The sequence below is a fragment of the Amblyomma americanum genome, chromosome 3, assembly GCF_052857255.1.
Source record: "Amblyomma americanum isolate KBUSLIRL-KWMA chromosome 3, ASM5285725v1, whole genome shotgun sequence".
NCBI lineage: Eukaryota > Metazoa > Arthropoda > Arachnida > Ixodida > Ixodidae > Amblyomma > Amblyomma americanum.
The window spans coordinates 103104647-103132099 of record NC_135499.1 but is presented as its reverse complement, the minus strand read 5'-3'; the positions used below and the strand labels follow the sequence as shown (position 1 = coordinate 103132099).

The following is a 27453-nucleotide window of genomic DNA, read 5'->3' as shown; positions in this document are numbered from 1 at the left end:
TGACATGAGCACTTTTACACCAGCTCTTGCACCTACCTTTTTGAGACTGTGGGAAATGCCATTAATGTAAGGAATGACCGCGTACGGCTTCCTTTCTTCTGATGTAGTTGTGACATATTTTCTGCCTCTAAGTGCTTGCAGAATCCCTACTGCGACACTGGATAGCACTCTGGCCGGGTAAACTGCTGCTTTCAGCCGACTGTTCTAGGTTTCAAAACTTCCTCGAACTTCGTGATGACAGGATCTCGTCAATGCGGCTCTCATGGCTACTTTTTCTAAGGACTAGAAGGACTAGACGAACTAGGACTAGAAATAACAAGTTAACTCCCTGAATACAACGTTATGTGATTTCTTGACTTGACACTAGCCTTTCTAAGCGCTCACATATGCTGGCAGTACGGACCACGAAGCTACAAGGGACTGCTCCCCTACACACCTGCGCACTCCAGGATCATCAAGCGGGGGTAGAAGAATAACATCACTGAGAGCTGCATTGAGGTGATCCTGTCATGAGGTTCAAGGCAGCTTTGACACCCAGAACCGTCGGCTGAAAGCAGCAGGTTGCCCGATGAAACTGCTATCCAGTGTCGCAGAAGGGATTCTGCAAGCACCTGGAGGGGGGCCGCCCCGATGGCGGAGTGGTTATGGCGCTCGGCTGCTGGCCCGAAAGACGCGGGCTCGATCCCAGCCGCGGCGGTCGAATTTCGATGGAGGCGAAATTTTAGAGGCCCGTGTACTGTGCGATGTCAGTGCACGTTAAAGAACCTCCGGTGCTGAAATTTCCGGAGCCCTTCGCTACGGCGTCCCGCATAGCCTGGGTCGCTTTGGGACGTTCAACACCCATAAATCAGCAAGCACCTAGAGGCAGAAAATATGTCACAACCACATAAGAATAAAGGAAGCCGTACGCGGTCATTCCTTGCATTAATGGCATTTCCCACAGTCTCGAAAAAGTAAGAGCAAGAGCTGATTTAAAAGTGCTCATGTCAGCACCCAACAAGTTAAGTAGCCTGTGCGCCAAAGTCAACAGCGAGCAAAGAAAAAAATCAAATGCAAAAAAAACACCTGAAAAAACATGTGAAATGTGTGAAAAGCGGGGTTTATGAAATACCTGTCATGCGGACGCACATACATTGGTCAAACAGGGCGCTGTTTGAATAAACGGCTTCGAGAGTACAAAAGATCTCTAAAGGGCGCCATCAGCAGTGAATTAGCAGAACATTGCAGAGAGCATGAATGCGCTCCGCAGCTTATCAACGCAATGGTCATCCTGTCGTATTTTGATCAACAGACCAGGGAGATTGAAGAAGCCTTCAACATCCGACCAAAGAGCGACATATATGCGTCTGCATACCTTCAATAGCGCTTCGTGACAGAGAATGTACCTGCGTGCGATGTCTTAATATTTCCCCACGTGTACATCTTATGCGTTTTTCATGCTTCTTTCTTTTCCTTCTTATACGAGTGAGATGTATATATTCGACGAACGTGCATTAAAAATATGGTTGTTATTCAGCATCGTGGCCTCCTCTCTCTTTGTCTCGTGCTGCGCTGCTCCCATCACAAGATCATGCACCAACCAGCCCAAATTTTCACCTTGTTAAAGCACATTTCATGTAAAGAGGTAAGTCTGAATGGCCTAGCCAGCAAGCATTCACGCGAATTTACAGATGTATTACACCATCTGTAACTTAAGCATGTGCCTGAAATTTGGCACATATGTGCGCTTAGATGCCTGATGTCTGCATGAAAAAGAAGAAATAATTTTATTGAGCCAGAGCCGAGAAATCTAGCATTTACCTTTTGGGGCTGTCCCTGGGACGTACAAATTTTTGGACACGGCTTGTTGTGGGGACGTTTTTTGGACGTCTTCGGGAAAAATGAGAACCTCCTGGGGACATTCCAAATGTCATGGTGGGTTATTCATGGGAGATTTTGAGGAGGTTTTGTGTTTGTTGGGTGATAGCAATAGAAGATGTAGCGATTATGAAGATTGTGATGATCACAGTTCGATAATGATACTTGGTAATAGTGATGATGATGATGATAATAATAATGACAGCAATAGTGACAGCATGTGATAGCGATGATGACAGTACTGGTGATAACGATAGCAAAAAGGTTTGAGTCCCGCAGAGGTCGTAGGTACGAGTCCCGCAAAAGACGTGGGTTCGAGTCCCGCAGCGGTTGTAGGTTCTAGTGCTGCAAAAGTCGTGGGTGCGAGTCCCGCAAAAGGTCGTGTTTTCGAGTCCCGTGAAGTTCGCGGGAAAAGAAAAAGGGAGGAAAAGAGGAAAAAGGGAAAGGCTTCCGCATTTCAGCTCTTACGCGGACTTCAGTGCAATCCTGTAATATTTTTTATCGGCGATCATTCTTGCTCACTTGCTCATATCTAACTCCCGCAAAGTAGCCCAATTGTCTGTGACCGTTTTGCCATGGCGGTGTTGTACGTACACTGCGCGTCAACCCAATTTTGTATACAGTGCTCGTGCGATGGGCGCAACGCAATAAAAGTTGAAATTAGAAAGCAACACAAGGTCGGCGGATCTGTGCCCTTTTTGCTTGCAGATATATCGTGCGGTACTTTCGCGCAAGTATCAATTACTAGTAAAACCTAGGAGCTGCGACGAGTGGCGATTATTACGAAGGAAAGTGCGGTGCTCGAACGCTCTACACAACGGTGTGACGTGGGCCGTACTCCTCCCGAAATGATGACATTGCGGCACGCGAGGATCTCAAACCAACAGACACACATCGGCGCCAGCACGCATAATAGAAGCAACAGAGATCAAAAACTGAAAAAAAACGGCAGCTTCCTGACTCACATGCTCTGCGTCCTGGCTGATTAGCCTGAAGAATAACAAACGTAACAAACGAGCAACCAGAGCAACCAACTATATGACGCAGTTGAACGACCCGTAATTTCCGTATTCCGAAATCACGTTAGAACTGCTCCAACGCTCCGTTCGTTATCCGTTCGATCTGTTCGCTCTCGTTCGCGCCATCTATCGTGTGGCCGGGAAAGCAAGCGTGAGCGCGCGCAATTCGAGCTCTCCATGCGGAACCAACTTGCGCACAAGTTGCTTCTTTTTTAACTCGTGGGGCTTTATTTATTATAGAGAAGCCGCTGTACTGGGTTATAATAATCCTGAACATCGAACCAGGGAAGTTCAAATTAGCGAGGATTCACTGTTCTGACATGGCGTTTTCCAATCAAATTTGGAAAAACCAAACTGCCATATAGCAGTTCTCTAACGGCAGCACAACGCTGGCAATCCGTAAAAATCACCCGTTGTCGCCTTCTTGGCACTTTTTTTTGTTATTGTCGCTTTTCGTGCATGAGACATAGCAAAGTGTAGACGCTACTTGAAAAGAAAATGGCTGCTGCCAAAAAGAGCTACCGTTATTAGGTGAAGACATTGTCAACAGCTCGCAGTACAAGGGGAAGGACTGTGGCATCAGGAAGGCAATAACGACGTTCGTAGTTTTATATTCGCAATGCATAGGTCGTTGCAAAAGCATAGCGACGGGGTACAGTAACAGCTGTGGGTGTAATATTTCTTGATCCGCAGCCGGACGAACGAGGTCAGGAGGTGGCAGCGTTGAAATAAATCCGGAATCAGATCATCATTGTGCGCCGCTGCTGTATCTGCGCGCGCGAACATATAATGCTTACTTCAGCAGCGTACGGGAGGCAGGCTGCACGATCGTCACATGTCACACTTTGGATAGCCGTCTGTCCTGGTTCCGCGCGCAGGTTTCAAGCCTAAACTTGCCAGTCCAAATTTATACAACCCATTTAGGACGAGTACAAAATTCCTGGGGTCGCAATGTTGAGGCGCACCGGCTTTCTGTCACAAATTATTACGCATATACGCCGTCACAACAACCAGTATATATATCGAGCCAATAGCACCAAATGTCGAACAGTCAAGCGAACCCTTGCAGCACATATATATGCTTAGTCGAGCCCAAGCCCCATTGCACTTTTCTTTAACGTATATATTCACAAAAAGCGCAGGAGGGCTTGAACTCGGCGTTGGAATCCACTATTAACCGGGCTATAACTGTGCTAGATGCGCGCTAGGGTAAGGGCTAATCTTAAATGGCTCAACTTAATTGAACCAGCACAAGTATAGTTCGAGTTGGACCAAATCAAACCTGCATGAGGCAGGACTCACGTCAGAACTATTTGAACCTGTATGCTTTGAGAGGGCACCTAGAAGAGCATGTATATACCTGTACGACTTACAGACGGCTCCTATAACAATAAGGACATACCTATATGCCTGACAGGCGGCTGCTATACAGGTCAGGACATACCTATATGCCTGAGAGGCGGCTCCTGTAAAGGTCAAGACATACCTATATGCCTGAGAAGAGGCTCCTATAACAATCAGCACATACCTATATGCCTGACAGGCGGCGCCTATATGAACCTGTACTTTCCTATTTTCCCGACGGAAGTTGGCTACATGATCCAATAAATTCCTAAATGCCTACCGGCCGCGACCTATAAGAACCTAATCACACCTATCCGCTCCTATATGCTTCCTTTAAATACCCATATATACCTTTTTGATACCATACGCGTTTTTTCAATAGAGCAATGGCTGCGGCTGGAAAGGCTTGGGTAGCGATTGAATGAGCAGTTTGGTGCAAAGAAGCAGCAGGATGAGAGCACGGAGGGTATGTTGAGGCGAGGGGGCAACGAGAGAGCGCATCGGCGTCTGTGTTTTTTTTTTTTTGCTCATTTGTAGGCGACGGTGAAATCATACTCCCGGAGGCGGAGAATTCAGCCGGCGAGGAAACCGGACAAGTTCTTCTCTGACGACAACCAGCACAGCGCATGATGGTCAGTGATGATGCTGAACTGGCGGCCGTACAAATATGGGCGAAATTTCTGAACTGCCGAGAAAACGGCAAGACACTCTTGTTCAGTGATCGCGTAGTTCTGCTCCGCTGCAGCCAGAGTACGACTGGCGTAAGCAATCAACCGCTCGGTCGAAGAGTGCTGATGCTGCAAAAGAACGGCACAAGGCCGTGTACACTGGCGTCAGTGTGTAAAACCGTCGAGGTGTCATCAAAATTGGCCAGTACCGGATCAGATGTGAGAGCCTGCTTTAGATTCGTAAAGGCGGCCTCGCAGGCTTCAGACCAAACGAAGCGCGTGCTGGCGCCGAGAAGCTTATGCAAAGGGGCGACGATGGAGGCGAAACTTCGGATGAAGCGAGGTAAGTATGACGCCAGTCCTAAAAACTGCGCAGGTCTTCAATCTGTGATGGTCGGGGGAAATTCAGAACTGCAGAAACTTTATCAGGATCAGATTTTATGCCCTTCCTACTAACGACGTGGCCAAGAACTTTTACAGAAGTGGAAACAAAGCAACATTTCTTTGTATTTAACTGAAGTTGAGCCGCGGAAAGAGCACTTGGAACTTCATCGTGGCGAGCAAGGTGCTCACAAAAAGTTGAGAAAATTACGATGTCGTGCAGGTAGCAGAGACAAGTTTTCCATTTAAGCCCGAAGAGCACGGTGTCAATCACGCGTTCGAACGTGGCCGGAGCATTGCACAAGCCGAACGGCATAACTTTAAATTCTTATGAGCCGTCTGGTCTGGCGAAAGCTGTCTTCTTTCTGTTGTCTTCATGCTTGGGGATTTGCCAGTAGCCGGATCTTAGGTCGAGACCAAAGAAAAATTGAGCATCTTGGAGAGAGTCGAGGGCGTCGTCAGTCCGAGGAAGTAGATAAACATCCTTTCGAGTGATCTTATTAAGTCGACACATAAACGTACTGAACCATCCTTCTTTTGTACCAGGACAATTGATGAGGACCAACGACTTAAGAAGGGCGTATGATGTGGCGGTTGAGCATGTAGGTTACTTTATCTTGAATAATTTTGCGCTGGCAAGAAGACACGCGATAAGGGCGATGGAGAATGATGCACAAACCGTCAATGTAGATGTGATGCGTAGCCAGTGATGTTTGGCCCAAAAATTCTGACTGGGTATCAAAAGAAGCGGCATGCTTGTTCAAGACGGTAAGCAATTCTGCTTTTTGAGCAGGCGTGAGATCATTCCTGATAGTAGCGGAAATAGGTGCTGGAGACGAGGCATGCGGCGAAATGCCGAAGCTGCATGGGGGCGAGCAAATCACGGTGACAGCTTGAGCGGTAGACACAGAAACGACTTTTGTGCCTGCGCACAGTAAAATGGGCTCCGACGTAGTATTGAACGCAGTCATAAGGGCAGTCCCATTGACGAAGCGAAGAAGGGATGCAACGAGAAGAATTTCTCTGGAGAGTAGACGAGGTTTGGGGGTGGTGAAAACGTCCACAGCGTTCACGTGATCATAAGCAACGGAGAGGGTATATTTGGAACCGTGATAAAGTACGTGGTCTGCGGTGTTTGTCAAGTGATGAGAAGGCACTCCAGGAGCGTCGGAAGGGTCCGATTCCGCAACTTGCATTGTAGGCAGGCAACATGTAATGACTGACAGCTTGCGCGGAGTGGAGGAAATCCCAGCCTAGGATGAGGGAAGCACAGGAGGGAGCACAGGAGAGAAGTACAGTGAAACCGTTGTGGTGCAGGATGCCTTTGATAGTGACGCGTGCTGTACACAGACCGGAAGGATGCATTGATTCTTTATTAACAGCACGGAGAGAAGAGCCGCTGTAAAGGGTGCGCACATTGCGAAGATGGGAACACAAAGCAGAACTGATGATGGAAACAGCGGCACCGGTATCAATCAGTGCTTCTACAATACTGCCTTCAACATCAACGGTTAACAGGTTCGACGGTGGTGGAGGAGGAATTGAAGGGTGGGCGGGTGGTGCAGCTTTACCTCCGAAAACCGCAGAATTTAGTTTTCCGTAAGGCGATCAGGGTTCTGAGAACCTGGACGTAGAGGCGATGAGGAGCGGCGGTACGGTGACGGGGAGTGGCGGCGCGACAATCGGACGTTCGACGAACTATCAGGAGAGGGCGACGTAGAGTAGAAGCGGGGAGGATCGTTGGGGAGAAACGTTGGTCGGTAAGGATACGATGAGTATGTGTCGTCGTGATGAGGGGCATTAGCTTGGAAAGCAGGGCGGTAACCATACGATGAATAGGTTTCTTCTTTGCGGAAGTAAACATACTGGTGACGCTCGTCGCGCTGACGCCGTCGACAAACGCGGGCAACATGTCCACGAATTCCACAGTAGTAGCAGATAGGACGAGGCAGAGGCGGCCGCCAGACCGCTGGATACATATCGGGCCGCAGATACAAGGAGACGACAGTCTGCTGTTCGGGCGGCCAATGCGAAGGATATACGTGAGCAGCAGGAGACGTAGGAACCTGGGTATATGTGGGAACACAATGGGGTACAGATGGTTCGGGTGCCGCGGGGCGAGTGACTGAAGCGAGCTGGTCTTTGATGAGATCACGCAATGGTGAGGCCAGAGGCCGGTTCTGATGGGATTCCACCTGCGGTAAGGTGGAGCCGTGCACCTTCTCTCGGATGACGGAGTGAATGAGAGAGCGCAGGTACACATCGGCTGAAAGGCGGGGGTCCCAGGGGTCTTGCAAGCGGAGCGATTGGAGGTCGTCAAGACGGTGACATGTGGTGCGGATATCGTGGACGGAGGTAGGACTCTGGCTAGCAAGGGTGTTAAAACCAAATGATCCGTGCCTTTCAGATCGTTGGCTTAGCCGATTGTATTGGGACATTGCACTGTTAACACGTCGATACAGGCCTAATATATCTTCAATGTAAGGCGTGTAGGCTTCGCCGTGCAGCTGGACACGTGCATCTTTTTTTAGATGGCCGTGATTGAACTAACAGTTCCAAAAATTTGCCGAAGCTGCGAGGTAAAACGGGTCCAATCCGGGATAGTATTCTTTTAGTTGATGGACCAAGTCACTGCCACGCCGGTTAAATAAAATAAGACGTTAAGGAGCTTCATGGCAGAGTCCAACGATTGTCGGCACATAATAGGGATGTACTGGTTGAGCCAGTCCTCAACATCCTCGCCACGAACACCCGCAACTGTTGGAGGCTCGCGCTGATGGGCGGTGACGGTTCACGTCAGGTGTCCAGATGACAGAGGGGCAGCGGGTTCATTGGAGTTAGGACTGCTGGCGGAGCTAGGGACCTGCATGAAGGGGACCGCACCCGCTAAGGCACAGGCAAGGCCAGTGGAAGCGTCACTGCAATGTTAATCGACGGTTGTCACCGTGAGAGACTGTCCGACCAGGTGCCGACCGGAACGTAGCTGCAGTGCTGCGGCGGAGAGGACGCAGGATCGAGAGTAGCCTCCGCCACTTGTGAGACTGTGGACAGAACGAGCTTTTTTGCCACTCGCAAGTATGGCCGCCACTCCTCCGAAGAGGAAGATGCGGGATGATGATGAATATTTAGAGATGAAGACTAAGGTTGCACACTGTGCCTACAATATACACATAGCCACATGTCATGTCTCTCTTTATCGGCTTGCCGTAGAGTAACGTTTGATGTGAGGTGCGGGGTAATTATTGCCACACTAGTCCCGGATTTAAGGCGTGCTGCGCTTGCCGTGGTCGTGGTCGTCGGATTTGTGTTTCTGGTCCGCGCCGCCCAGCTGTGCCTCAATTCGCCTGAACAAACCGACCTCGCCGTTCCCTCCAACCCCACTCTGCACCGACCACAGGATACGAAGACGGGATCCTACTGACCGGGCCCTAACTGACCCGACTGATCTGAGACACGTCAGAATACAGCCCAACTGCCCATGCCTCTTGGTATGCCCATGGGCCTCGGCCGTCGGTTTAATGAGACCTGTATGCCAGAAGCTTTGTGGGTCAGTGTTTACTCGATAAACTCATCTCTTTTATCGTGAGGGCAAGCCCTGCGTCTTCTTGTCTTTCTTGTCCATTTCCTCCTGTTACGTCCATCGTCACTGCTATTCTAGTTTCCACGGTCGTGACGATCATGCGAAATTGCCGTCAACTTCATAGTGTGCCTTGTCATCAAGTACCAATATCGTTTGGGACAGGCTTGTTTAGAGATAGGCTGTACCTCCAGGATCCACGAGTTTCACGGATAACAGTGTCGAAACCAGGAGCTGAAAACATCCATTCACTGGCATCCTGTGCTTGCAGCTGAGCCCAAAAGTCCAACCTGATGGTACTCAGAACCTAGTTCAAAGCCATCAGGCTTCTGTCAAGTGGACCCCCTCTTGAAAAGACAGTGTAATCATTCACTCATCTATAAGCATTAGAGAGCCTTCCTCTCAAGGCGACAAGCAACTGGTTTCCTTCCATAGGATATCGAGATAACTCCTTCAACGCCGCTGTAAAGAAGCCGATGAAGAAACCCGTAGTTTGAACAATGAAATTACTTTCGAAACGAAGAATTCTCTGCGAAAGATAACCACTGATTAAAATCAATAATCTGTCGCCGCCTACCTTCTTGTCTCGGTGACTACTTCATTGCGTGTACATGACCTCAGTCCGCCCGGTAGAACTCTATCCGTTGAAGCAGTCGGGACGTTTAGTTAATTTTGTGAGGAATCACAGAAGGAAACAGGACGAAAACGTGGATGTAAACCAGCGCTGCACCGTTAGTGCATTAAGACACAAAAGTCTACTTCAATGGCGATAATTTTGTTTGCTTGCTTTGTAGTGATGAGGAAAATTTAAAAGACCTCGTTTTTTGCCCGAAAAGGCCAGTGTCCTGAAAAGGAGCCATTAAAACGGTCCTTATACTTGCTGTTTGTGTGCAGCAAACCAGTTTACCAAAACTTGAAAATTGAAGCTCGAACATAAGTTTAAGCTGCTGAAATAAAAGTTGTCACTTATAGAGAAGTAACTTGAAGTAAAGGCTCATTTACTCAGCCAACTAAAGTGTACCTCGCTCGCAGCCGTCCAGAAAGATAAAAGGACGGATGATCATGCTGGCAAACACAGGTTTGCGAGCTTAATCGATATCCCCAGTGTCAGGTAAACGCCAAAGCATCTGTGCAGAGACCATAAAAGCTTGCAAAATTGAATGTTTTGCTAAATGTGGCATCTGTAATCTTTTCTACTGAAAGATGTGGCCGTCTTTCAATAACAATTTTTTAAAAAGTATGCATGCAGAGGGGATATTTACGAAGATACATCAAGTTCAAAGTAGATTTCGAGAAATGTCATTGCTGCACCTGATATTCCATCTATTTTTGTTCGTACTACTGTTGGAAAACTTTTGCTTTTGTTGTTTGATTGCAAATGTAGAAATAGGAAATTAAAGTTTCAGAATTCAAAACGCACACAGATACTGCAAAGTTTATATCAAAACATAACTGCTGGTTCTAGAGGTTGGTTGGAATTCTATATTCATGCATAATCATAACTCAGAGATATGTAGCCGCTACCTGTTGCGAGAAAAATTATTGCAGCAAAACACCAACATTCACCCCTGAATTCTTTTAACGAGATCTGTGTACTCAGGTCGTTTTCCTTTTCTACAGAAAACGTTTCCCATTTACTAAAAATGTTGGCAAGGCTGGCGATTCTTCATGAATACGATCACATAATGCTGCTCGATTCGGACGGTGATTATAACCTTTAGCCCATACTTTGTACAAATTGCTCGAATGAATGTTAGCAAATGCAAGCAGGGTTCAATTGGGAAATAAACTGTGACAACGGTGGTTCCACCTTTACGACCACCAGGAGCTGAACCTTATAAGAGTTACAGCCAAGGTAATTAACGGCGGACATCGGTTTAAAATTAGGGCATCGACAGAATTTATCTGACATCACAGTGTTCGCTTACTTCTGCGTGTATGAAACCTTGGTTTTTATTATTTCTGTTGCAACATACGCCTTCAGAAGGTTTGTTAAAAGCACGGAAATGAAACTGCTCAATCGCATTACACGATGCTCGACCAATGCACAACAGATAAATCACACCAAAAATGCAGTGTGAATGAGGCCGAAACGGCGAGTCTTATGTGCTGGCGACGCGTAGAAAGTTACATGCATAAAGTACGGAGGGGATGCGTGGCATGAGCCATATAAATTGTTGAATCTTCTTTATTGTTGCGTAAAATTGTGATAACACGACTTTTTGTTTCACTGCAGAGCCCCGTGTTACAGCAGGAACAAGACCTAAGCCAAAGCGATGCTAACGATGGCAGCTGCCATTTTCTAGCAGCTTAACAGAAGCAGATGAAACGGAAGGTGGCGGTGGGAACAAATCTAAATGGAATTTTAAAGCGACAGCTGTAAATGCCCCTTCCAATGTTTTGACGCCATTGTAGTTTGGCGCCAGTAGTAGTAGTAGTACGAGTAACATGAGGGTAGTGTCCATAAGAAGGGGAAGATGAAGAGCTAAGGTGGAAATAGAGGATATGATGACCTCAAAGAAATGCGTGGATGGAGGATAGTTGTCACAGGTACCACCAGGTGGATGTTTACTGTGGAATGAGGAGTAGGAGAGCTTCCCTCGAAAGAGCAGGGTGTGGAGAAAGCAATGGAGTACGTAATGCAAAGTTAGTTACCGCGAAAGCCATCCAGAAGGTAATCCCTGTGGAACAAAGTGCGAGGGCGAAGAAACGCGTAAGCTTGGGTAGTGACCTATAGGACCAGACGGAGGGTGGCTACTGCTATCGGTACCGAGGAATCTAGAGGAGATTTCGTCTTCGACACAGTGGATGGCCAGAGCGAAGGAGTGCAAAACAGGAATGTGGTTACCATCTTGCACGGTAACCACGGGTGCCACTCGGAAGGCGCTTTCGGCGGAAGGAGAAGTGACGAAGAGAGTGCGGAGAGAGCGGGGGAATGTGTAACAGGAGGGTGGTTGCCGTTTAAATGTAAATATATATGGCGAGAGCGGTGGCGTGCGCGTCCCTACGCTTGTGGCGGCTGTTGCTAAATTCGTGCCAAGCAGGGAGGCTCATCGAGAGCGCCGCTGCTCGCCTGCAGCGGAAGACTAGAGAGTACTGCTGGGTGAAGAACAAATATATGTGGAAAATTAAGCAGCTCTCTAAAACTATATTTATACGCAAGTTGCTCTCAATTTTTTTAACTCAATATTTTAGGAATGGGAAATACTAGAAAAACAGTCGGCAAACCTCTCTTTACGAAGTAGTGAACTTCGTGTTTGTATTTTGATTACTTCGTGTTCTCTGTGAAGAGTCTTGATACCAAGAAACTGCATTTCAAGGTACAAGTTGCTAGCAGAAAAGTCCTCTATTTTGCTTCATAATTCGGTGTAGGAAAGAAAATAGGGCAATTTTATCACGTCTGCTTCATACTGACGAGGCAAATTATTATTATCAAGAAATTTAAATGACGACGTAAGCTGTTTAAGATCCAAGTAGAGTGTATTTTTCTTTGCACTGCTGTCGGCGCACAATGCAAAATCCGGAATTGATACCGCTTAGTTTTGTAGTGCCAGCTACGCTAGCGCGCAGCCATGGCGTAGAGGTAGAGCGTCCACCTCGTGTGCAAGAGGTCCAGAGCTCGAATCCTGGTTCCGCTCAGTTCTTCGCCGGGTTTGAAAAAAAAACACCGCATGTCGATGGAAGTGCATAACCAGGCCTGGGGTGCGGCCTCATTTCGGTGACGAGAAGCGGCCACAAATTCGCTCACCTGAACAAGATTTGACCACTCTGGTGTAGTACTTGGCCACAAACATCGATGAAAAACTAATTAACCCTCGGCTCTCAATGCCCAGCGGCTGCGGAGCAACTGACCAAGGCGGCGGTCAGACCTGTGACGCAGCGGAGGGTGCTCAGAATCACTGGCTCCGGACAGGCCTCAATTGGAATCTGAACCTGGAAACGTTTAACGCTAGAACGTTATCTAGTGAGGCTTGCCTAGCAGTTCTGTTCGAGGAACTAGCGGGCATTAAATGGGATGCCATATGGCTCATTGAAGTTAGGAGGACAGGTCGGGTGTATACAGTACTAAGGGACGGGCTAATCCTGTGGTATCGCGGATTAGCGGACAGAGGAGAACTAGGTCTGGTATTCCTCATTAATCAGGATATGGCTGTCAATGTAGGACAACTCTATAGTATTAACGGAAGGATGGCAGCTATCGTAACTAGGTTCGATAGGAGGTACAAGCTGCAGGTGGTGCAGGCCTACAAGCCTGCATCCAGCCGTGATGATCAGACCGTTCAAGGCTTCTATGAACACGTGAAATGGGCAATGAACAAAGAAAAGTCACAGAACACTGTACTGATGAGCGAATTCAACGGGAAGGTGGGCAAGAAGCAGGCTGGCGAGCAGGCGGTAGGCGACTATGGAATAAGCTCTAGTAATAGCAGGGGAGAGCTATTAGTAGAGTTCGCAGATAGAAATAATTTACGGATCATGAATACCTTCTTCCGCAAACGGGAGAACAGGAAGTGGACCTGGAAGAGCCTCAATGGAGAGACTATAAATGTAATAAACTTCTCACTATGCGCTCAACCTGGCATTGTTCAGGAAGTGGACGTCCTTGGAAAGGTGCGTTGTAATGACCACAGAATAGTAAGCTCTAGAATTAGCTTAGACTTTAAGAGGGAACTGTAGAAACCAGTGAAGAGGAAGCCCATTAACGAGTTAGCGGTAAGAGGGAAAATAGAGGAGCTCAGGGTATCGCTCCAGAACATATATCCAGATATAACTGAGGAAGACGATCTTAATGTTCATACAACGAACCATAATCTGACACCTATCATTCCGGAGTGCGCAGTAGAAGTAGATGGTTGGACGGTTCGACAGGATTCCGGCAAGCTATCTCAGGAGACTGAAGATCTGCTTAAGAAACGGCGAAGCATGAGGGCGTCTAACCCGACAGAGAGAATAAAACTAGCTGAGCTGTCGAAGTTAATAAGTAAGCGCAAGGCAGCCGACAAAAGGAAATTTAATATGGAGAGAATCGAGCATGCTCTAAGGAACGGAGGTAGCCAAGAAGCGGTGAGGAGGAAACTAGGCATAGGTAAAAACCAGATGTATGCGTTGGGAGATAAGGGGCCAATCTCATTAGCAATATAGATAATATATAAAGCAGTCGAAGAGTTCTGCACCAATCTATACAGCAACTAAAGTAATCTGAACGTTAATGAGAGAGACAGTAGCGCAGAGCAATGTGTCAACCCGCCAGTCACAAAAGAGGAAGTAACGACAGCCTTAGGAGCAATGCAAAAGAGGAAGGCAGCTTGTGAGAATCAGGTAACAGCAGATCTGTTGAAGGACGGAGGGTAGAGTGTGCTAAGATGACTAGCCACCCTGTATACACAATGCCTTATGACCTCAACCGTACCAGAAGCCTGGAAGACCGCTAACATTATCTTAATTCAAAAGAAAGGAAACACCAAGGGCTCAAAAAATTACAGACCGATCAGGTTACTGTCCGTTGCCTACAAGGCATTTACTAACGTAATCGCTAATAGAGTGAGGTGAACCTTAGAATTTAATCAGCCAAATGATCAGGCAGGCTTTCGTAAAAGACACTTTCCAATAAATCCTATTCCCAATATCAATCAGGCGATAGAGAAACACGCAGAATATAACCAACCCCTATATATAGCCTTCATTGATTGCGAGAAACCCTTTCACTCAATGGAAACGTCAGCAGTCATACAGGCAATCGGAATGAGTGTTTAGAAGAGCATTATGTCAAAAGATAAATTTAGCATCTGCACAGCAATTATAGTCCTCCACAAAGCCAGCACAAAAATTCTAATAAGGAAGGGTGTCGGGCAAGGAGATAAGATCTCGCAAATCCTATTCAAAGCCTGTGTACAGGATGTATCCCGAGGACTGAATTGGAAACAGTTGGGTATAAGAGTTAACCGAGAATACCTAATTAACCTGCTATTTTCTGATGACATTGCATTGCTTAGTCAATCAGGAGGTGAATTGAAAAGCATGATCAATGAGTTAGACAGGCAGAGCAGAACGGCAGGTCTAAAAATTAACATGGAGAAAACCAAAGTAATCTTAAAACAGTCTAGCAAGGGAACAGCAGTTCACAATTGGCAGCGAGGTGCTGGAAGTGGCAAAGGGATACGTCTACTGTCTACTTAGGGCAGGTAGTGACAGTGATGCGGGTCATGAGAGGGAAATAACTGCAAGGATAAGTGTGGGGTGGAGCGCATATGGAAGCTTCTTTGATATGAAGAGCAGTTTACCATTTATCCTCCAAGACTGGCGATATACTGCCTCTATCAAAAAGCTGCTTCTATAGCTGTTCGATGGAAAAGCATATTGTGGGGAACTTCAACACATCGATAAGTCATATTATCAGGAGCGCTGTGCCGGTTCCGTTCAAATCCTCGCGGTATTAGGGAAACTGGCTGCTTAAAAGAGCTACACTGCATCGCTTGGAAGCATATATCATCTGTCTGTTCTTCACGAAGGTTTTGCATCTTTTTATACCGACGATTCGTACACCTATTTGCTTGTATTTCTCTTGTATTTGCAAGCTCGTTATACCGATAAAGATGTGTACAGATCCGCAGCTCACGTGTTCAGCATCATTACATAAATATTTAAACTCTGGTTAACGGATTTTGAAATGCGCGGCTGTCTCTTTGTGCAGCATCCCTCCCAAGGTTGAAAGTTATAGAGTTCGAGGAATTTTCAATGTCCATCGGAAGAATTCATGGGAGCGCAGGAAGGAGTTCACGAATGATGTTGGGCGTCATGTACGAAAACTAGAACTTCGCTGTGAGCGACTTCACAACGCTTCGCATCTCCGAGGTTTATGTTTCAGCTCTTGTGCATGTTTTAGCTAAAGACGAATGAAATCGTATTCAACTGAGAATAACATCTGTATATGCATGTATACCTGGCTTTTTTCAAAGGCTTTTTAAATCATCATACAAGCTAGCCATGGTGGAAATATTCCTGTTTTTATATCAGGTTGCAGAAACTATTTCTTAGATGTTCCAAAAACCATAAAGAGTTCATGCTCCGAGTGTATTCTTAAATATTTATTTAGAGATGTATAGCGCCGATGTTGAGTACAAATAATTATTTTCGCTGTCCTGTGAGCGTAGGTTAATTGGGTCTTTCTTTTGCAAAAAGGTTGCGTATTTTACAGCAGTGTTTACTGATGAAGTGATCTTATATTTTTGAAACTGTTTCAGAAATAATTGGTACAGTTTAAATATGTAACCGAATGCTTAAAGTTCCTTAAACGCGAATGGCGACCACCGATATTGACGATGACCATGATTAAACTGTTTGCTACTTTTTATAACAGACAATATGATTTAACAAACAGTTCTGCAAATTTATAACGAAATTATTTCACTTGGTGCAAGTGATATTTAGGGCCGCTGCTAAAAAACAGCCACCTTAATATTATTACCGCTGAGGTCCCATCTGCCTGCCCACCCTCCTAATTTCGAATTTTTGAAAAGGAGTTATGAAAATGAGTTATGAAAAGAAAACAGACGTGATCAACGTCACTGTATAAAAGCGAAGAAATTTGAAAAAAACACGTGTCTGAAACGGGAGGTGTAAGCCGCCAACCTAAATGAAGCATTAGAAGTGATAAAATATGTGAAGCAAATATGCGAAGTAGCAAGAGGAAAAACATCCAAATGGCAAAAAGGGGAGTAGCCGGCAGTATCATGGCCGGATTAGTTGTACGCGAACGTAACATAGGGGAGAGCGAGGTCCCAGTCGCGATGGTCGGGGGAAACGTACATGGCGAGCTTATCGGTCAGAGCGCGGCTAATGTGTTCGGTTAGGCCGTTCTCTTGCGGGTTATAGGCTGTGGTGAGCTTGTGCTTAGTAGGGGAGAAACGAAGAAAGTCGTCGACAACCTTAGAGAGAAAGCAGGGCTTATCCGTTGCAATAATATGAAAAGAGGCCTACGTTTTTCAAGTGATATAAAAAATTATCATAAAATAATGCTTTTCATCTGACTTTGTATTCTTACTAAAGTTTCGTTTTCGATAAGTCGCTGGTGAAGCCACGGAAAGCCCACAAAAGCAAATGCAGAACTAACAGCTTTCGCCCAGCTATTGCTAACGCAATTTTTCGTGTGCATAGAATTTTATTGAGTGCTACCTGCGCATTTGAACCTTCACTGCCTAGTCAGGAAAAATACTATTCTTGTTTCACTGCCAAATAATGAATATCTGCTGCTTCACAATTGAACCGCCCAGCTGGAACACCAACGCACGCTGTGCAGAACATAGTTTGAGCTACAGGAGGACATCGATAAGGCGGAAGTTTCAAAACCTATTATTGCAGAACCTTTATGTCTCAGATATGCTATTAGCATTGATCGATAGTTTAGTTCAATGTAAACTGAGTTGAACCCTATTCTAAACTAGGTCGTGTCGTATAAAACCGCTGAACCACTATTTGACTATAGAGACTTGATTTACTATCGAAAAGGGCTAGCCGAGGAGACCAAAACTCTTCATAAATGAAATTCAGCACAATTATGTTGGTCGCAAAAATTTATTTTTATTCGCATTTTGTCAAGCAAAACTGAAGTGCATTCAGTATAAAGGCTGTTAGTCATTCTTGACGATTTTCTTGACTGTTTCAGTTGCAACAGTTTTGAGAGCGCTTACAAAAACACTCTTCAGCAAATCCATGAAGAAATATTCCTCTGCTTCCTCATCGAAGTCGGAATGCTTAACATCCTCGAAGGCGCGCAAGACCTCCTCGATGTCTTCTTTGCTGACAGCCGATACTTGTCCTTGAAGGATTAGCCCAAATGACTCCATTGTTTTTCCTGCCTTCTTCAGCTGTAAAAGCTTCGCCTCTGAAACGTGAAGGACGTGAAATGACGCTGAGGGAGAGAATTTATCGCAGATTTTATCAATTTTTGTGTCCCGAAAGTACAGCTCTCAGAAAATGGTGGTGTTGAGTTTGTATCCTATACCAATCAAAGGCCATATTGTGCTGAAGGTAAGGTTATTGCGAAAATTCCAGGCCAAGGTCTGCTAAGAAGGAGCGGAGCGATAAATGTGTCAAACTTAACGTAAGCACAATGACAGTGACAATTATTCTTCGCGACTTCTCATGAACTTCCTTTCAGGCCAGATAGACACTTACGAGCAGCAGAAAATTTCTTTTCGGCCACCCTTTCTTGCGCTGGCACATTGCGCTCTAACACGTCTAATAACGACATCTTTTACACGCGCGAGGGCAACAATCATCAAAACATAAATACATCATATGGCTAGCACAATCGGTATTATAGCGAATTCTCTTACCATCTTTGATTGGACGCTTTTCGTGTTCCCCCGTAGGCCTTCTGAAAATCAAGTGCAGATCAATTACTTCTCATAATAAGCGCGTTCATAACTGGAGAACATTAAAACGTCATAAGGCTACTTACATCAAAGCAGCGTCTGGGGTACGGTCCGGAATGCATGAAAAGATTAAGATATTACAAGAAATTATACTCGGTAACGAAATTTGGTGACAACGTACAAGCACCTCGGTCTTCACCTTCCTTCTGACCTAACATAGAACCAGCACATTAACCTTATTCTTGCATCTGCAAATAGATCATTAGGTCTCTTAAAACATAACCTTGGTCCTTCACATATCCGTTTACGTGCTTATACTACTCCTATTCGTCCTAAAACTTGAATGTACTTCGGGCGATTTGGGACCCTCATCAAGCATACTTAATAAACAACAATGAATCATTGCAAAACCACGCTGTTCGTTTTATCTACTCTGGTTATTCACGCAATACCAGCATCACAGACTTGATGAAACGTGCTGATCTTGAAGTACTATATCTCCGCCGTAAAGTTTCACGCTTATCACTTTTTCAGAAGTTGTATCATCAGTCAGTACTCTAAAACTACTTTTGTTGTTTGTATTCTTACATTTTTACAGAAGCGATCAATCACCCTTTCAAAGTTAGGCGTTTGTCATGTCGTACATTTAGCTACGTGCAATCATTCATAACACGTATTATAATTGACTGGAACGCTCTGCCATTACATGTTGCTGCTGCCACTGACCCTGACAAATTTTGTAAACTGATGTCTGTCACTGCCACTTCTTAACTTCCTTGCGGTCATTGTTTTCAATTCACTGGGTCTTCTTCCTTTGTATTTTTATAGATTCGTGTGTATTATTTTTGCGCTTCTTTCAATGAAGTTGTATAGACGGTATTAATTTTTTAACTGTCTGCTTCTCTGTTCAAACGTTTATTTTGTTTTTGTTTTTTGTTTTGCTTGAAAATTAGATATAAATAATTATTATCTCCTTTCCAATGTCATATGCTGCGTTTTTTTTTCCTTTTCGTGGTTTCTGTCTTTTTTGATGCTGCGTGTAACCCCTATTTTAGCGGTATTTTGTATAAATAAAATATAAATCATGAATATGTCATGACAAAAATTTCAATCGCGATTTTTTCTGAATGCATTATGCCTGATACACTGGAGGGAAAATGTAAGCCACAAGGTGGTCTGTTACAAATGTTAACTGAGTGACACCCTAGCTGCCTTGGCATCGCGTCGCCATGTTGAGCTTTCTTCCGGGCTCTTTTCTGTTCTTCACAGACGCCATGGAAGTGATGAGGAATGTGCATTAAGAGTTTCAGTGTGCTCGGTGAACTTTATAATATTACTGCTACTCTACAAAGGAGTGCTAAATTGTACAGATTACAGGTTTTCCTTAAGATTTACATATTTGTATTGGCAGGCTAGAGCTGTCCGCCTTTTAGTTTTTATATATCACCACCAACAACTATGAAAAGAGAGTGTGAGGCAACTCAAGCTCATTACAAGTTTACATTTTCTCTCGCAGTGAAACGGGCATATGCATCCTAGATATAGCGAAAAGGAATAAAGTAAAACTCCAAAATTCCAGTCTCAAGTCCACACAAAGTGGACATCCCTTTCACTGAAAGCATTCTTTATGAGAAACATAAAGCTCAAGTGTTGAGCTACTATTGTAAGAGTTGGGACAAGCAGAGAAAGAATTTTCAAAACGGGTATATAAAAGTGCAGTATATTGCTAGCAATGCTCGAGTAATCGGTCTTCCGAGGTACGAATGTAATTGGAAATTCTAACAGCAGACACGACTCAAGCAAGCAAAAGTATGCAGCCTAATCTCTTCGGCGACACTTCGATAAATAACAATTCTTCTTTTACGCAAACAGAAAAATATTAAAAAACTGATTGCAAATATATAGAAAGGTATCAGCACATAAATGTACTTACAGGCCGAAGTAGCCATAGTGCAAATGACCAGGACCAAGAAGACCTTCATTATGCGTCAGCTGAACGTGCAAAATTTCACAGTTAGGAAAAAGCAAACTGATCATGGGCACCATTGGAGATATGGTAAAGAACGCTCAATATCGAATGAAAACTGGGAGTAATGATCTTGAGCGCTGCATTTTGAATTCTTTAACAAAGGTTGTTCAAGAGAATCTTCATAATTTGTAACGTAGCCGGAGCGTTAATTAAATGATCTGTTACGTAAACGAATTATGTTTAATTACATGAAATAAATACAAACTCACCCTCTCAGCTATTCAAACGAAGTTCTCTTCACAGGTGGCCAAAAGTAGAAAGCTTTCTCCGCGGAGAACATGGCTCCCCTTTTATATAAATGCTCTGCGTCTACTGATAGAAGACGCATGCCGAAACCGAAACTATGCCTTGGGGGTGGTCAGAGTTGAAGTATTTGCATCATTCCTATTGCATTGTCTCATGCCCTGCGTAATCTACATGTCCAGCCACTTATATTAGGGGCGGATATTTCCACGAACTCAGGTCCACTGTGTCCGCGCGATTACCGGGCCAGAGTCCACTTGATAGGACACAATTCATTCCAAAACGAAGCTCCAATAATATCTGCTTCAGCTACTACAAACAAGTGCCTAGATAAGCCGTACTGTATCGTGACTAAGCTCTAATACCAAAGTTCCCTGTTGCACGAAATTTGCCTAAGCTTTTTTGTAGTTATCAGTGAACACTCCAGCACGCAGGTTCATTTTCCTGGTCTTTTTACCACACAACGTTAGTATGGAAGACAGCGAACTATGGCGAAAAAAAGTCAACATTTTCTTGAAGCAACCAAACAGCTCTCTGACATTTGAAAACAAATTGCCTAATTAGGGTGCTCTAGTAGAATTCGTAGCTTATTTAGAAGTAACTTTAGCTAAAGAGTCACTCTGGTATGAAGGCGGCGAGAAACGCAAATTGGCCTCGGGTGAACTCCTCGCTAGTGGTATGTTATTGCAGCCTATAGCCTCTCAGCGTCAGTTTGAGAGCTCGATCTTGTGGCGCAAGATTAAACGCAGATTGTTGTATGCATCAACTTCTTAAAAATTGTGAAAACTATAAGTTTCTTCAATTTAGAAAATTTTTGCACTATTGCACAAAAATAGTCTTTAAAGGAGCTGCTACAGCGCGGCATACAAGGAGCATATGGTCTCGAAAATAACGTTCATAGAAACAGCGCGTTGCATCAATGGTAAATGCTGCCTCTGGTCGAATTTTCATGTTTGTTGTCGGAGCAAACTATTGTAGCTCTTGTGTAAGATCGAACATGTAGGAATAAGGAATTTTAGTAGGATAAGAAAATTTCTGTTACTTCCGCCAACCCCCACATTTATTTAGTGATTGAAGTTCACTTTCTCATTTGTTTAGAGGTATTTATGAAGCTCGTGTATGCTTACATTGCAGATACATAAGCAGTCGCCTCTGGAGGCGAAGAATGTTTGAAGGGCCAAAACGCGACCTCCAACCGAATTCAGGCGATATTATCTGCATGCTCGTTTTTGTTTCTCGCAAAACAATTCTCGGAAAGAAATTATGTTCATAAAGTTAGAATGAGTGCCCTAAATCAGGACCGCTTAAAGGTGCATGAACCGACAGGTGAGACTTTTTTCTCCAGTGAATAGAGAGCATACCTCCAATAAGTTTCAGTTAAGGAAAACAAACGTTTAGTGAGCCATTAAACTTCTGCTACAATCATTGTCTTGCTTGAAAACGCACGTCTACGTTACCTGCTGAAAAGTGTTCCGTGAACAGTCATTTATCATTTACTTTAGTAGTTCTCCAAAGGGAACTATCAGGCAAGAAGGCGCACCGCTAACTCTTATAGCCGTGTTCACAGACTCTCCATTACGAGGCAGGATTACACATTCGTTCTCTACGTTAAAACGTAGAGGCAAAGTGTGCAGGTTAATCTGATGTTTTACACTGGAATTCCAACACTCCGGCAGGCAGAACAAGCTGTTGCTTTGATATTCTTGCTCACATTTTATGAATTCACGATGGCACGTCGACATTTTATAAATATGCTGCCGTTACACTCTGCACAAGGAAAAAAACAGCAAAACGACAAGCGCAGTCCGCAACTTAACTTCTAAAAATGAAATGAACGAAAAATGCGAAACTATATCCAGATACCGTGTGCTCGTCGTATCTCTCGGGCGTTATCGGAAGCAGCCACATAGCAACTGCAGTGTACGTAAAAGTATGAATAACGTGGCATATCATGATGGTGGAGACATAACTATACATCCAGTGAGGAGAAAAATGCTTTCAATAAGTGGACCCTTTTTAAAACTTGTCATGCCCAAGATCTGCGTAATTGAGGGCGTACAGCACACATCACCCTTGCTTATAGCGCTCGAGCGGCGCTCTTACCCGCTTAAAAATCGACACTCGTGACAGTTTCTACTATTTAGAGGGAACGTATACGCGCAAGTAGACCTCCATAAACTTGAAAGCAAGGTGAATATAATCACTTTGTTCTGAACACATGGGCAGTGTCCTAATTTTTGTTTTTACGCCTCGGAGCACACTGCTGGAGCGCTCTACTTAAGGGTTACGTACACTGTACATTTAGTTCTGTCCAGGAAGCTAGCAGGCGTTAGGATTTGACAAAAACATGTCGCGATCAACCAATTTGTCTCTTCACGACATATACGACACGCACTTTCTGCCAAAATCACCGGGCTAGCCTAAACGCATTCCGCTACCAGTGAAGAACCAAGAACATTTGCGCTTATTTCCCTAAAACAGCTCGGCAAGAACGCGTATTCCGAATCGGTCTAAACGCTTTGCCCAGTGTAATATTTCGTTAAATGTGGCAAACATAGAATGCGAGTATTACGCCGCCAACACTGATGTAAGGGTTTCTTCAGCACTAGGGTTTCCTTTAATATTGAAGAAATTCCCTAAACCTCTCTGGGCCTTTGTTCTTCTGCAGTTGGTTTACTAAATTACTTGTGAAGGAGCGAAATGAAATCGTCAACTTCATATTCTACCTTGCCAAAATATGTAATTCTCGCAAACCACTGGTGTCTGGTGATAAAATTTCTGAAACACTATGAACCTAGATGCAGCGGGGAATTTGGCGGCATAACTTGTGGTCAGTAATCATAGATGATGAAGTACACTGGTCACTGACCAGGGGCAAAAAGAAAATGAGGTTTTTGAAGCACTACAGCCTCCCGGTTCCGCACGAAAACCTCTTCAGAGAACCTCAGGAGTCCAAAGGGGTTTATTTGAAACCTACTGGTAACAGACAGCCCCGTATTCTGAAGTAACATTTTCTGCGAAGAAAGAATAAGAACGAGAGAAACACTTCTAGCAGTTTAGGGAAAATATTTATCGACAGCTGCTCGCCAACAGTCTCTATGACCGGCAGTGGTAGCTTAACGGCTACGGCGCTCACGCGCTTAACATAACGATTCAGGATGTAATCCAGGCCACGCGGCAGTCTTTTAGTGGAGGCAACATTTTAAAACGCGTGGCTGGCTTGCGATCGCACTCTACGTTGGGAGGTTCATTAATCTGATGTCCGCCACTAAAGTCTTTCATGACCCATGAACAGTTTTGAGATGTTAAATCAAACCGCATACCGCAACTGTCATTTTTATTGGAGAGTGCAGCAGCGGCAACTGACTTGTGTAGAATATTGCCTCATATGAGTGATCATTACTGCCTTGATGCGTGCTAGGTATTGCATGGTAATAAAATACAGGGACTGCGCAGCCATATAACGGCACCTTTTAAAGAGGTCACAGGCGGGGCTCTGTAAGGAATGTAATTGAAAACGATGGACGAGAGGAAGGGTACCTGGGCGGATCTTAGAGACTCGTATCAGTGTTGCAAGTTACAGCGCGACAGCGTTAAGGGACCTATTAATTGGTCAACCGGGCGGAATTGTATTAGTCACCGATGAGTGCGGAAAAGCCGGATTCGTCGAGCGGTATGGGACGTCGCAGGTGGAGCTGTAGAATTAAAGGCGATTAAAACGTTAGAAAACTAATGACTCGACGGTCTCAACAAGACACTACTGTCATTAGGACATGGAAGTATAGAAAGGAAATGAATAGAAAGAGTAGGAATCAGTTCATGACATAGCAAGAAAGCGTCGGCGTAACAATAGCTTTCCGCTATTGTGACCCTCCCCCCTCCCCTAAGAGAGCGAAGGATGCAGGCAGCCGTGGCAGAGAACTTGGAGATTTGTTGGCTCCTTAATTGTTTACAACTGATAGTAATACGACGCCAACTTTCTGTCACCGCCATCCTCGTATAGAGACGCGTCAAGGCATAAACATCTGCTCTAAAGGTTTGCTGGCAAGGTTATCATTGTTTCAGGAATATTAGGCGGCGATCACTTTCCTATCTCCTTTGTTTTCTGGCACCAGGACATTAGGGCTGAGAGAAGGCCGACTGGCTACAGAAAGTGAGTACAGGAAAGAAGAGAAATCGCATTCTGATGATAGCCTCGCCGACATGAACAAAAATTACCCATGCTGCAACTGTTTCCCGTAAACAACCGGCAAATTTCCGGGTGCCCGTACACAAGTTCAGTCACCTCCATGCTGCGATACGGAAAGCATAACAGCAGCTAAAGCTGAGAAACAGAAATCCGACTCTGCAAACGACGTGCTAAAGGCGTAATAATTTGGCAATGTACGAAAAAGCTCTGAAAAACAGTGCGCGCGTTTCTGCGCTAATATATATGCTTGCTCTTCAATGACAATAATTCGGCCAGCTGCGAGCCACTTCTAGGAAAAATACAGTGCGGCTGAAGTTCTGGACATTCTGGTGTGGTATTTCAATAGAAGTCTTGCGTGTGCTGTCGATGATTTAAACCGATGCTTTCACTAAAGAAAAAACTCATTGCTCTAGCTTGACATGCGTCCGCATCTCCCAGAGTACAGTATAGATTATTTTCAGAATGAGAGAGTTGCAAACTGCCCTTGTCGGATGGCGGAGATAACGTGCTATGGGACATGATGATGTGTCCAATCAAATGCTAATCATTCGGGCGAAAGTCCGCGAGACCTGCTAATCATTATTAATGATGATCTGAAAAAAGCCACACAATCAATCAGTTTTTCTGACAACGTCGCTAGTGCAGTTTTTAAAGAAAAAAAATCCAGGGGTTCCCTTTTGGTACAAACCGGTGTGCTCATGTTTTGTGTGCTTAGGTGCATTCAAATGTTAATAATAGTTCATGTATGTTCGAAAGCGCATGTGTTTTGGCGCGATGTAGCCGAAATTTGTTGGGCCACAGCGCCAAAGGTAACCGCAATTTCGACATTTTAAAAACTGCTAAGGGTGTTATCTGTGGTGGGCTACAGGGCTCTCGATAATTTAGAAGCCTAGTAGTAACAGCTTAGAAATTAACAATTAAATAATAGTTAACCAGTCTGGTAGTTAGTACGTCTTAGTTGCATTCAAATCAACTACACTGCAGACAACGCTATGCCAAAAAAGCGCTCTTCTAACTCAAACAGCCTGTTTTTAAAAATTGATTAAAATCTTAGGTGAAACACCTTATATATCTCCAACAGCAATAAATGGGAAATTTTTTGTCCAGCATGGGTCTTACAAGGGGTTATCGTGATCACAGTGTAAAGTCTGAAAGATCATGAAGACCAAGCTATTTATGACGCTTTGTTCTCTTTGTTCCTTTTGTCTTGAGTAGTTTCTAATACTTAACTGTGAACAACATAATATGCCACTCTGGCAGCAACTCTTTGGTGCATGATAACTTCTTGAGATGTTTGTTTGCACCAGTACGAAGAGCAACGGAAGCAGTGCAATGAACTCTATTGCCACCGGCCAATCGTCGGAAGCTTTCCACAAGGGTGTATATGTGAAAGCGAGATGTGCTCTCATTCGGTGCAGAAAGTGAACGCGTGCAGACTTTGACCATTTCCCACACTCATCGTTTAGAAATACCCAAGCAGAATAATCTTAAAGGTAACAGTTTTATCGTTTCGGTAACTGCTTGTGAGTTTTACCACGACCATGAGAAAAACGTTCTGTCTTGTTTGTTGCAGTACCCTGTCACTTAATGTTAAATTGCCTGCGCCGCTTGCCGTCGCTGGTAATAATTATACCTTCAGACCACCCTACTTACAGTGTGTGGGAATACCGAACAGTATGTTCCACTATAAACAAGGAATGACCGCCGATTTTTTAACAGCTAAATTTTGGAAAGCCTAACGAAGACACGCAACAGATTATTTTAGCTGTTCGTGTATTATACTCGTTTAGGAAGTTCAGTGGATGCCATAGCATGGAACTGCCACCCGGGAGTAGCTAGGCCTGAATTCAGAGAAAGGATGTAAAATAATTTGCATGCGCACAGTGGCCCTAGCTGACGCAATACAGGGTGCTTCACCTAATGCTTTACACAATTTTATAAACTAAGATCCTTCATTTAGAAGCGCGCTTTATTCGGCATAGCATTGTTAGCGGTGTGGTATATAAGAATACAGTTAGGACATGCAAACTAGGAGGATTGTTAATTAATATTGAAAAGTTAACTTCATAACTATTACTGTTAGGCTCCTTTATTACTGAAAGCCGTGTAGTCCACCGTAAGAAAGATCCATATCAGTTCCTAGAATTTCGAAAATGCGGTTATCCTTGGCGCTGTGACCCAACAGACTGGCTATAGCGCCGGATTGAGTGCACTGGTGAGGTTTCTTTGCCTGCCAGCTTCTCGAAAGCACATGTGTTTTAGCGCGATTTATCCAAAATTTGTTGGGCCACAGCGCCTAAGGTAACCGCGTTTTCGACATTCTAAAAACTTATACGGATATTAACTGCGGTAGGCTACAGGCCTCTTTAATAATTAAGAAGCCTAATAGTAGCGGTTAAGAAGTTAACAATGAAATAATAGTTAAACCATCCGGTAGTTAGCACGCCTTAGTTGCATTCAAATGAACTACACTACAGACAACGCTATGCCAAAAAAAAGCACTCTTCTAACTCAAACAGCCTGTTTTTAAAAATTGATTAAAATCTTAGGTGAAACATCCTGTATATGCCTAACAGCAATAAATGGGAAATATTTTGTCCAGCATGGGTCTTACAAGGGGTTATCGTGATCACAGTGTAAAGTCTGAAAGATCATGAAGACCAAGCTATTTATGACGCTTTGTTCTCTTTGTTCCTTTTATCTTGCGTAGTTTATCATACTGAACTGCAAACAATATAATATGTCACTCTGGCAGCAACTCTTTGGTGCATG

At 44.5% G+C, this 27453-nt stretch overlaps 1 protein-coding gene across 2 annotated transcripts; it reads right to left on the bottom strand.

Annotated features, from left to right (window-relative positions):
• Positions 1 to 17398: 17398 nt before the first annotated feature.
• On the bottom strand, positions 17399 to 20616 carry LOC144124769 (uncharacterized). Of its 2 annotated transcripts, none has more exons than XM_077657640.1 (5): positions 20459 to 20616; positions 20154 to 20212; positions 18307 to 18331; positions 18182 to 18222; positions 17399 to 17727 (listed from the first exon to the last, which is right to left on the bottom strand). In XM_077657640.1, exons 2-5 carry the CDS (start codon positions 20200 to 20202, stop codon positions 17474 to 17476), a joined length of 369 nt encoding a protein of 122 aa, XP_077513766.1. In that variant the 5' UTR covers positions 20203 to 20212; positions 20459 to 20616; the 3' UTR covers positions 17399 to 17473. The 2 variants fall into 2 exon arrangements, with proteins under 2 accessions (XP_077513766.1, XP_077513767.1); XM_077657641.1 differs by having other exon boundaries at positions 18307 to 18319.
• Positions 20617 to 27453: the final 6837 nt, after the last annotated feature.